Source organism: Aotus nancymaae, unplaced genomic scaffold, assembly GCF_030222135.1.
Source record: "Aotus nancymaae isolate 86718 unplaced genomic scaffold, 86718_ANA_hifiasm-v0.15.2.pri h1tg000051l, whole genome shotgun sequence".
Lineage (NCBI taxonomy): Eukaryota > Metazoa > Chordata > Mammalia > Primates > Aotidae > Aotus > Aotus nancymaae.
Window position 1 is genome coordinate 4798339 of NW_026988465.1, and position 11836 is coordinate 4810174.

The following is an 11836-nucleotide window of genomic DNA, read 5'->3' on the forward strand; positions in this document are numbered from 1 at the left end:
GAGAGGTTTTTTTTTTTTTGAGACGGTGTCTCGCTCTGTTGCCAGGCTGAAGTGCAGTGGCACAAGCTTGGCTCACTGCAACCTCTGCCTCCTAGGTTCAAGCAATTCTCCTGTCTCAGCCTCCCGAGTAGCTGGGACTACAGGTGCCTGCCACCAGGCCCTGCTAATTTTTGTATTTTAGTAGAGATGGTTGTTTAATCATGTTGGTCAGGATGGTCTCGATCTCCTGACCTCATGATCCGCCCTCCTCGGCCTCCCAAAGTGCCGGGATTACAGGCTTGAGCCACTGTGCCCAGTTGAGCCACTGCGCCCAGCTGAGAGGTCTATTTTATATTGGACCTCAGGTGCAGCACACATTGTGGGGTTGGGTGCATCAGGGTCTCAGACCCTGACACTATTAAGAAGGCAAATGCTGTAACCACTGTGGAAGTAATAGTAGTACCTCCCTCATATGTTATTGTGAAGGATGCTGAGAAGAGCTGGTGGGTAACTTTGCAATGGATGGATCAGGCTGATAGTACCTGAACCCTTTGCTTGGCCATTAAAAGTGGAGCAGCCAGCCCCTTAGGTGCTCCTGTTGTGATGTAAAAGGAAGTACATAGAGCCATCTGTAAAATACCTCACCTGCCCCCAAAACCATTGAACCTGAACTATGTGGCCACTAGATGTAACTAACAGTTTACAGGAAATACAGGACACAGGAACAGGATAAATGATCCTATGAGGACACAACCTAATCTGGAATAAGGGGAGTCCATAAGAAAAAAAAAAACGGGGAGCCGCAGTGGCTCAGGCCAGTTGTCCTGGCGCTTGAAGAGGCGAGGCTATGCATTTGAGGCCAGCCTGGTCAACATAAGAACCTGACATTCATTTAAAACAAAAAAAAGAAAGAAAAAAAATGGAGTGGGGAACCACTATAGAAAGCACAAGAGGTCTCAGACCACATATCCCAATGCTGTGTACTACATTTGGCTCCTGATGAGATCAAACCAATTGTAAAAAATTGGGGTGGTTTTTTAAAAATAAGGAAATTTAAAAATGTAATATGTTTCAGATGGTAGTAAGGAATTGTTCATTTTATTGGATATGATAGTGATATTGTGGTTACATTTTTTTTTCTTGTCCTTCTGATGAACTCTAAAGAGCACACAAGTAGAGACCATATCTGCCTTCAGCATCTGGCATATTGTCTTGCATGTAACAGGTGCTGTCCGCTTCCCGAAGGCCCCACATGCCTCTTCAGCTCATTTGCATTATTTTTCTATAGCTCTTTTAACAAGCTAACTCACATGTTGAATTTACTTATTCATACCACGTCTCTTTCCTTACCTTCCACCTCTGCCTACAATATGAGCTCCACAATGGCAGGGATTTCTGTCTTTGTTCGGTTTTATATCCCTGCTCCTAGAATGGTGCCTGAAATATAGTCAATGCCCAATAAATACTTAATTGAATAATATGTTGTGTTTCCTAAACAAAGATGAGGCTATTTGATCCATGGATCACACCCCTCATGTTCATAAAAATGAAAATAAGGAGTCAATGTGGGTTGATCTGCGCCCTGGAGTCACATCTGCCCTGTGACCAGTGGCCGTGTTTTCCGATGGCAGCCGGAGTCGGGTCTGTGGGCTCAAGTGCTATGCCCTTCAGCAGAGCCTGTTTTGTCATCAGCCCTTGGTGTAGGCAGCACTCAAGTCAATGGAACTGATTAAGATTAAATTAGACTAAGATAATTGAGGAATATTGCTATTTTAATCTTGACCATGTGAGACCATTTGACTATCATGAAAAAGGGCTAAGTGAAAAAAAGATTACCTAATGAGTTAATCCTAAATCACCACAGTACGTAAGAAAATGGGGCTGGGTGTGGTGGATCACTCCTGTAATCCCAGCACTTTGAGAGGCTGAGGTGGGCAGATTACCTGAGGTAAGGAGTTCAAGACCAGTCTGGCCAACATGATGAAACTCTGTCTCTACAAAAATACAAAAATTAGCCGGGCATGATGGTGGGTGCCTGTACTCCCAGCCACTCAGGAGGCTGAGGAGGGAGAATTGCTTGAACCCAAGAGGCAAAGCTTGCAGTGAGCCGAGATCATGCCATTGCACTCCAGCTTGGGCAACAGGGTGAGACTCCATCTCAAAAAAAGAAAAAAAGAAAAGAAAAAAGAAAATGGGAAAATGGGAGGCTTTTTGAAATCAAGACACTTCACCATCTCTTCCCAAATGTTATAGGCTGAAAAATTTAAAGAGTTATTGATTCCAAGAGATGGTCCTGAGTTTAAACAAGACCTCTGCCTACTTGACAGCCTGAGCAAATTCCCACAGTGACACTGCCATGATCCTTTCCTCCAACATGGCATGAAATAGTGCTCCAGCCCCAGGGGACTGGTGCGATTGTTAGTGGGTACTTGGTCTTGCCCAATCTAATTTTTCCTTAAATGGTACCAATGTGACAGCAATGTTGGGAGATTTTCTCCTGCTACCTCTGCATGTAAATATTGTCAAACTTGTTCAAGGGAAATGGGGTTGCCAACTTTAGCCCAAGATCCATCTCTTGGCTGTTGCTGGTAACCTGCTACGAAACTGGGTAAGCCTCTTTCCTTTCGGGGGAAATTCCTCATCTGTGAATTGAGGGAATTAGACTCTTTAGTCCAACTTGGTCTAGATGGTCATAACATTTCTTCTTTAACAGAAATGATTTGGAATGGTCAGGTTGGAATTAGATCTCCTGAAAGGGCTTGTTAATTAAAAATAAAATAAATGGCCAAGTGCGGTGGCTCATGCCTGTAATCACAGCACTTTGGGAGGCTGAGGCGGGTGGATCACCTGAGGTCTGGAGTTCGAGACCAGCCTAGCCAACACAGTGAAACCCCATCTCTACTAAAAATGCAAAAAATTAACTGAGCGTAGTGGTGGGTGCCTGTAATCCCAGCTATTAGAGAGGCTGAGGCAGGAGAATCACTTGAACCCAGGAGGCAGAGATTGCGGTGAGCCAAGATCCCGCCCTTGCACTCCAGCCTGGGCAACAAGAGCAAAACTCTGTCTCAAATAAAATAAATAAAATAAAATAAATGGGTTGACAGTGCCGATGATCACACAGGTCAGGTTTGCTTTTTCTTTTTTCAAAAGAAAAAAGAAAGAGAAAGAAAGGAATGAAAGAGAAAAAAAGGAAGAGAAAGAGGGAGAGAGAACGGGAATCTTGTTCTATTGCCCAGGCGAGAATGCAGTCTAAAAATGGGTATTAAAAACCTCTTTTATGCCAATAATTGGCTTAACAATGGAGACAGGAAGGAATGAGGGAATAAAATAACAAACAAGCATCCAACCAATATTTCATTTAAACCTGTGAAATACTATGCAATTGCTGAGGAGTGATTTACTTCCAATTATGTGGTTGCTTTTGGAATAGGTGTGATATAGTACTGATAAGAATGTGTGTTTTCTGTATTTGAAGTGGAGAGGTCTATAAGTTTACTTGTTCCAGGTCTGAGTTCAAGTCCTGGATATCCTTGTTAACTTTCTATCTCATTGATCTGTCTAATATTGACAATGTAATATTAAAGTCTCCCACTATTATTGTGTGGGAGTCTAAGTCATTTTGTAAGTCATTATGAACTTGCCTTATGTATCTGGGTGCTCGTATATTGGGTGCGTATATATTTAGGATCGTTAGCTCTTCTTGTTGCATTAATCCTTTTACCATTATGTAATGTCCTTCTTTGTTTCTTTTGGTCTTTGTTGCTTTAAAGTCTATTTTATCAGAGACGAGAATTGCAACTCCTGTTTTTTTATTTATTTTATTTTTTTTTATTTTGCTCTCCATTTGGTTGATAAATCTTCCTCCATCCCTTTGTTTTGAGTCTTTGTGTATCCTTGCATGTGAGATGGGTCTGGATATAGCATACCGATGGGTTTTGGCTTTTTATCCAATTTGCCTGTCTAAGTCTTTTGATTGGGGCAGTTATTCCATTTAAATTTAGGATTAATATTGATTTATGTGAGTTTAATACTGCCATTTAATACTGGCTGGCTGTTTTGCCCATTAATTGATGTAGATTCTTCATCAATTTTTGGTGATGCTCTTTACCTTTTGGTATGTTTTTGGAATGGCTGATACTGGTTGTTCCTTTCTATGTGTAGTGCTTCTTTCAGAAGCTCTTGTAAAGCAGGCCTGGTGGTGATGAAATCTCTGAGTACTTGCTTGTTCACAAAAAATATTATTTTTCCTTCACTTATGAAGCTTAGTTTGGCTGGATATGAAATTCTGGGTTGAAAGTTCTTTCGTTTAAGAATGTTGAATATTGGCCCCCACTCTCTTCTGGCTTGTAGGGTTTCTGCTGAGAGATCTGCTGTGAGTTTGATAGGCTTCCCTTTGTGGGTAACCTGACCTTTCTCTCTGGCTGCCCTTAGTATTTTCTCCTTAATTTCAACCCTGGTGAATCTAACGATTATGTGCCTTGGGGTTGTTCTTCTTGAGGAATATCTTTGTGGTGTTCTCTGTATTACCTGGAGTTGAGTATTGTCCTGCCTTGCTAGGTTGGGAAAGTTTTCCTGGATAATATCCTGAAAAATATTTCCAGCTTGGATTCATTCTCTTCGTCACATTCAGGTATACCTATCAAACGTAGATTAGGTCTTTTGACATAGTCCCATATTTCTTGGAGATTTTGCTCATTCCTTTTTATCCTTCTTTCTCTAATCTCGTCTTCTCGTTTTATTTCATTAAATTGGTCTTCGACCTCTGATATCCTTTCTTCTGCTTGATCAGTTCGACTAAGATTTGTGCATACTTCGTGAAGTTCTCGTATTGTGTTTTTCAGCTCCATTAATTCACTTATATTCCTCTCTAAATTGTCTATTCTTGTTAGCATTTCATCAAACCTTTTTTCAAGGTTCTTAGTTTCTTTGCATTGGGTTAGAACATGTTCTTTTAGCTCACAGAGGTTTCTTATCCACCTTCTGAAGCTTGAGTCTGTCAATTCATCACAGTCGTTCTCCATCAGGCCTTGTTCCCTTGCTGATGACGAACTGCGATCCCCTGTAGGAGGAGAAGCATTCTGATTTTGGATGTTCTCAGCCTTTTTGTGCTGGTTTCTTCCCATCTTTGTGGATTTATCCACCTATTGTCTTTGTAATTGCCGACTTTCAGATTGAATCTCTGAGTGGACATCCAACTTGTTAGTAGTGAAGTTTTTTCTGTTTCTTAGTTTTCCTTTGGCAGATGCCCCTCCCCCACAGAGCTGGCCCTTCCTGGGTTCAGCTGTGCTTGCTGTGAAACTCTCAATCCTCAGCGCTTCCAATTGCTGTTTTTTTTGTGGGGGTGGGACCAGCCGATCCCGATCGCCTGGCTCCCTGTCTTAGAGCCTCTTCGTCTTTTTTTTTTTTTTTTTTTTTAGTTGAATGGTCGACTCTTTCCCAGGTGTTCTAGTCGCCCGCTGAAAAGGCACTGGAATCTGTGTAATTTCCTCTGTGGCGACCCACTGCGCCAGCTGAAACAGCAGCGTTGAGATTCGTGGTGCTTTTCTGCCCGGGAATCTCCCGGTCTGGCTTCCCGTTGCTGTTTCCTTTCCTATCAGCTGAATGGGAGACTCTGCCTTCCTGGAGCTCCAAACGCCAACTAAAAGGGCACCCAGTCCCACATACTCTGCAGCAAGAACCGCCATGCCGGGGCACCGACAAAACAGCCGCGCCGGCCAAAAGAGTCGCGCTGGCGACCCGTGGGGCTCCTCCGCTGGGAATCTCCTGGTCCGTGGGCAACAATAATTCGTCTGGAAGTGTGGTGTCCACTCGCTCTCTGCGCCTTCACTGGGAGCTACAATCCTGAGCTGTTGCTAATCGGCCATCTTGGATCTCTCTCCAGGTTTGCTTTTTCTATGAATCATAATCTCATAAGGCAACTTTTACTCTGTGCTATTTTAATTTTGTGACAGGAATTGTTCATTGGCCTTGCAATATTGTTTGCTCCTCTAGAGGGAGGTGTGCTCTTGGGTTCGGATTATTAGTGTGTACTCAAGCAAGCGGAGAAGAGGCTGCTGAGGGCCAGAACTGTAGACTGCATGGGAACAGCAGGCATTCCCCTCAAAGAAGGATTACATCAACAGACCCTGTTTAGTGGTGCATGTTTGGTGGCTGATTTAAAAAATTAATCCTCATTAAAGAACTCCCAAAGAACTAACTCCTGAGTAACATTTTCAGAAGTTGTAGTTCATCCAATCAGGAGTTAGTTTACTTTAAAAGAAGCTGGAGGTGGTGGCTCACATCTGTAATCCTAGCACTTTGGGAAGCCAAGGCAGGTGGACCACCTGAGGTCAGGAGTTCGAGACCAGACTGACTAACATGGTGAAACCCCGTCTCTACTAATAATACAAAATTATCAGTGTGGGTATGGTGGCACACACCTGTAATCCCAGCCACTTGGAAGGTTGAGGCAGAAGAATCACTTGAACCTGAGATGCGGAGGTTGCAGTGAGCCAAGAGCATGCCACTGCACTCCAGCCTGATGAGCAACAAGAGCAAAGCTCTGTCTCAATATTAATAATAAATAAAATAATACACATGCTTCAATTAAAGAATAACAATAACAAAAATAGACATCTAAAGGGCCCAAGCCTGGTAGTGTGCATGCTGTGAACTTGCTGAGGCTCACGTCATCTTTCTGGACCTCAGCTTCCTTATCTGTAAAATGAAGATGTTGAACAGCTAAAGCCTCTGACAGGTCTAGAGCTGCCCTCTTCAGTAGGGAGCCAGGAGCCACATGTGACTACTGACCATTTGCATGTGGCTAGTTTGGATTTTAAGTATAAAATACATACTGGGTTTTGAAGATAGATAGTATGAAAGAAACAATGTAAATAATTTTTAAATGTTGGGTACATGTTGAAATGGTACTATTTTGCATATATTGGGTCAAATTAATATTTACATTAATTTCACCTACTTACTACCTTTTTGTGGGATAGAAAATTTAAATTCCATTAGTGGATATGTGATATATAGGGTAAAACGACATACAAAGGAAGGGACTTTCCCCCAGAATCTGCCTACCTGACAGTCTGACAAATTCCCACAGTGACATTGCCATGATCCTTTCCTAATGAGTTAATCCTAAATCAGTATGTAAGAAAACTTACATAAGATACTTTGTTGACTGAATGCTGTGGTTCACACCTGTAATCCCAACACTTTGGGAGATGGAGAATCTCTTGAGAACAAGAGTTCAAGACCAGCCTGGGTAACTGAGAGAGATACCACCTCTACCAAAATTTACAAATTAGCTGGATGTGGTAGTGAATGCCTACAGTCCCAGCTACTTGCGAGGCTGAGGTGGGAGGATTGTTTGAGCCCAGGACGTTGAGGCTTCAGTGAGTGGTGATCGTGCCACTGCACTCCAGCCTGGGTGTTAGAGTGAGGCCCTGTCTCACACACACAAAGATTCTTTAAAATTTCATATTCAGGGATATTAATCCTGAAGAACAAAACAACAAAAAGTGAAAATTGCCATTCCAATTGGTTTAAATACAGATGACATACAGAGCATGAGGGAAAATGAAACCGCTTAAGAATAAATAAAAGGAGACATAAAATACCTGTTCTTTTTTCCCCAACAGTATTTTGTTAGCTTATTAGATTGTTCCTCAAACTTTTCTGCCAAAGATGGAAGAACATCACCAGAGCTGTTTCCACCCCACTTCCAGGTATGGCATTTCTTTCAAACCTCTTGTTTCAGCTTAAAAAAAAAGTCCACGCGGATTTTTCTTTCCACTTCATACTAAATTCCTGTTAAATTGTTTTAATTATTTTTAACATTGATACATATTAGATGTACATATGTTTTGGGTACATGTGATAATTTGATACATTCATATAGTCAAATCAAGGCAATTGGGATATTTATCACCGTAAATCTTTATCTTAGGACAGGCGCAGTGGCTCACATCTGTAATCCCAGCACTTTGGGAGGCCGAGGCAGGCAGATCACTTGAGGTCAGGAGTTCGAGACCAGCCGAGCCAACATGGTGAAAACCCATCTTTACTAAAAATACAAAAAGAAAAAAAAATTGGCTGGGCATAGTGGTGCACACCTGTAATCCCAGCTATTTGGGAGGCCGAGACACAAGAATTGCTTGAACCCAGGAAGCAGAGGTTGCAGTGAGCCTAGGTCGTGCCATTGTACTCTAGCCTGGGGGACAGGGCAAGACTGTCTCAAAAAAAAAAAAAAATTATATATTCTTTACCTTAGGAACATTTGAATTATTCTCTTCTTGTTACTGGATGGAAAGTCTTAACTGTTGTAAAAAAAAATAAAGAAGATAAAGAAAAAAAGAATTATTCTCTTCCAGCTAATCCAGCTAGTTTTGAAATGTGCAATCAATTGACATTAACTATAGTCACCCTACTGATCTATCAACACATCTTATTTCTTCTATCTGCTTAAACCAAAATTCATGTGAATGTTTTACTCCAATTCATAATAAATTTCTGTTAAATTATTTTTGAAATTTTAAACTCCCATCAAGTAATGATGTTCCAGAAAATCATTCCCTACGTTTAGCCTGTGGTTTTCTTGTGGCACATCAGCATGATCATACTTGTATTTCATAGTTTGTTGCTCATAAGAAGAGTATGGCAAGATTTTTGTCAACAGGAGGTTAATGGTATCCATTATACTGCAGTTAGGACTAAATGAGCTATAACGCAGGCATGTCATTTAGTGCACAATACTTGTTAATAAAAATAAGTAGTGGTTAATTTTCTCATTTGGTTCCTAATAGGTGCCATTTCATATAAAATGAAGGATAAGGGCTACAGCATTTTTTCTTAGACTTGGAAAATGTTGAATGTACTAGAGAAGCATACTTTAAGGTATAATATTGCATGGAGACTGCTATAGGATGTATAGGTACCCATTCACTTACAGTTTTTTGTTCATTTGTTTCTGTTTTTGAGACAGATTTTTGCTCTTGTCGTCCAGACTGGAATGCAATGGTGCAATCTCGGCTCACTGCAACCTCCACCTCCCAGGTTCAAGCAATCCTCCTGTCTCAGTCTCCCAATAAGCTGGGATTACAGGCATGCGCCACCATACCCAGCTCTCTCTCTCTCTCTATATATATATATATTTTTTTGTATTTTTAGTAGAGATGAGATTTCTCTATGTTGGCCAGGCTGGTCTTGAACTCCTGACCTCAGGTGATCCACCCGCCTTGGCCTCCCAAAGTGCTGGGATTACAGGTGTGAGCCACTGCACTCAGCCTACAGTTTTTTTTTTTTTTTTTTTTTTTTTTTGAGACGGAGTTTCGCTCTTGTACCCAGGCTGGAGTGCAATGGCGCGATCTCGGCTCACCGCAACCTCCGCCTCCTGGGTTCAGGCAATTCTCCTGCCTCAGCCTCCTGAGTAGCTGGGATTACAGGCAGGCACCACCGTGCCCAGCTAATTTTTTGTATTTTTAGTAGAGACAGGGTTTCACCGTGTTGACCAGGATGGTCTCGATCTCTTGACCTCACGATCCACCCGCCTCGGCCTCCCAAAGTGCTGGGATTACAGGCGTGAGCCACCGCGCCCGGCCCCCAGCCTACAGTTTTGTTAATATTGATGCAAATATTAGTAGGCCGTCATGTGCTATAATTGAAAAGTCCCAGATTTGAGTTAAAAGGCTGCAGGGGCGTGGAGGCAGCACATCACCGCCTGTCCTAGATGGAAAACGAAGTGTCTACAAATGCAGATATGAAAGAAGGCCGCTCAGCGTGTGAATTTTAGCCCAGGGTCTGCTACTCCTTTTTAACTTTTAAAAAATAATGTATACCATCCTCACCTCCCACACTGCTGCTGGGAAGATGTCTCAAGGGCAGATGAGGGCCTTGACTTCAGTGGCAGATCTGTTCACACTATCTTGTAAATGGTTCATAGGGGTAGAGCAAACCGTGATGGGTGGAGGGCAGTGGAAGGGGCGTGGTGGGAGGTCCAGAGAGAAGTCCAGAAAGGAGAGGGTGAAGAAATCCAAAAGCCAAACTTAATGACTTTACAGTTTTACCTAGACCAGCCCTGCCCTGACCTAAGCCAACGGGAGGAGCTGGTTCGCTTTCAGGGCCTCCTCATCGCGGCAGGAAGCCACGCCCTATTTGGGACAGGGGATCCCAGTGCACAGCTTCTGGCCTCAGGTGGAGCTGGGACCGGAGCTCCAGCCCACACCTGGCAGCCTGAATAGATCTTGCGGCCTTCCCAGTTAGGCAAAGGTGTGTGCTCACCCAGAGGGCGGGACCCAGGGCGGGGGCTGTGGCACCAGCCGAGCTCCCGACGCCGCTCCACTTGGGACCCCAGACTTCCTCTGGCATGTAAACCAAGTGGTCATTCGGACTATGGCGGAGAGCCAGGCTGTTGTTTTGGGTGCTTATGTTTGTTTTGTTCCGTTTGTTCTCGGTTCGTGGCAGCCTCCTGGATCATCTGATTGCCCAGCTTGGTGCAGCTTGGAAAGCCCGGAGCTGTGGCTTTGCGGAAAGCCGGCTCCCGTTAGGATCTCTTAGGTAGCGACTGTGCTGTGGTGGTTTCTGAACAAGCACACCCAGTGCTTGCTGCCTTCAGTCTGTGTGTGGTCCGGGAAGAAAGTGTTTTGACCACAGAATCAGCGGCAGTCCCGAAGCATTCGCTGAATTGCCCTCCCGGCGTCTCTCTGAAATACCCGTGACCTTGAGAGCGGTTCTGAGTCCTGGGGTGGCGGAGTGGGTTTACATGCTCCTGCCTCTGGAGGCAGGGGGTGGGGAACAGAGTACATTCTCTGGGGACGGTTTTCCAGAGTGAGAGGCAAAGTTTCCAGAGGTGTCACAGAGACAAAAATCCAGCCCTCTGTCTAGATGGGCTTACTGCAGACAAGGCAGTTATAGGAAAAAACAAAAACAAAACTCCAAATAGGTTAACAATGGGAGAACATTTTTACAACAAAGAAAAAAGCCCCTGCGAGAAGGCAGGTCCAGAAAAGATCGCCGCATGATTATATTTTGAGTTTGAAATTTCAGCTGCTTCTATCTTCAAGCCAAAGGGAGCCCCACCCCAGCCTCTGCCAGCTCTCCAGGCTCCAGGGGGGCCTCACCCCTTTTTGTGTGGGCTTTGTGCCAGCCACTGTCAGCATCCCAGCAAGCACAGCGCTGGTTTGCCAGAACCGTGTTTTGGAGGGAAAGGATCATATTCAGCACTCTATGGGGGCTTTGGATCCTGCTGGTGGAGGCTGGGTATGGGTGGGGCTGCAGGGGCGTGGAGGCAGCACATCACCGCCTGTCCTAGATGGAAAACGAAGTGTCTACAAATGCAGATATGAAAGAAGGCCGCTCAGCGTGTGGGAACAGGGGTGGGTGCTAACGCCATCGGAACCCTGTGGCTTTTAGGAATGTGGATGGCCAGTGTTGAACATGTTCACAGAGTGGAAACTGTGGATGGACCAAGAGGTCAGACCTCACAGCTTGGGTTGCCCCTGGGAGGGCGGGTGAGAATAACGCAGCTCTCGGGTTTGATGGCCCCCGCCCCTCAAACGGCTGTCTCAGCCCGTGGCCTGGAAGCAGAACAAGGAAGGCGCAGAGGTCCAGGCCCCTGAAGGAGCCTCGAGGCACTTCCTGGCCACCGCTCCTTTGGTTGTTCCTCAGTTTAGGGGCAGGACTGTCATCTGATCTGTGCCCTAGATGTGGAAATGGGATCCACTTTCCAATGGCCTATTAGGGCCTTTCTTTGTCACACACAATTCCAAGAAGAGGAGGGGAAATTGAAAAGTGGTGGCCTTCACTGTTAGCATCCTGCCCTGGCTCTGAAGTCGACAGTCCATCCTTTCCCGGCAGTGGCCAGTGCTGCTCT

At 44.3% G+C, this 11836-nt stretch overlaps 1 protein-coding gene across 1 annotated transcript in view; it reads left to right on the forward strand.

Annotated features, from left to right (window-relative positions):
- The window catches only part of RIOK1 (RIO kinase 1), a 40014-nt gene extending 30930 nt beyond the window's left edge, over positions 1-9084 (forward strand). The window contains exons 18-19 of the mRNA XM_064362962.1: positions 5397-5860; positions 7608-9084. Coding sequence (XP_064219032.1) covers positions 5397-5428 — 32 coding nt within the window. The 3' untranslated portion in view covers positions 5429-5860; positions 7608-9084. The remainder of the gene's footprint in view (positions 1-5396; positions 5861-7607) is intronic.
- The last annotated feature ends 2752 nt before the right edge of the window (positions 9085-11836 follow it).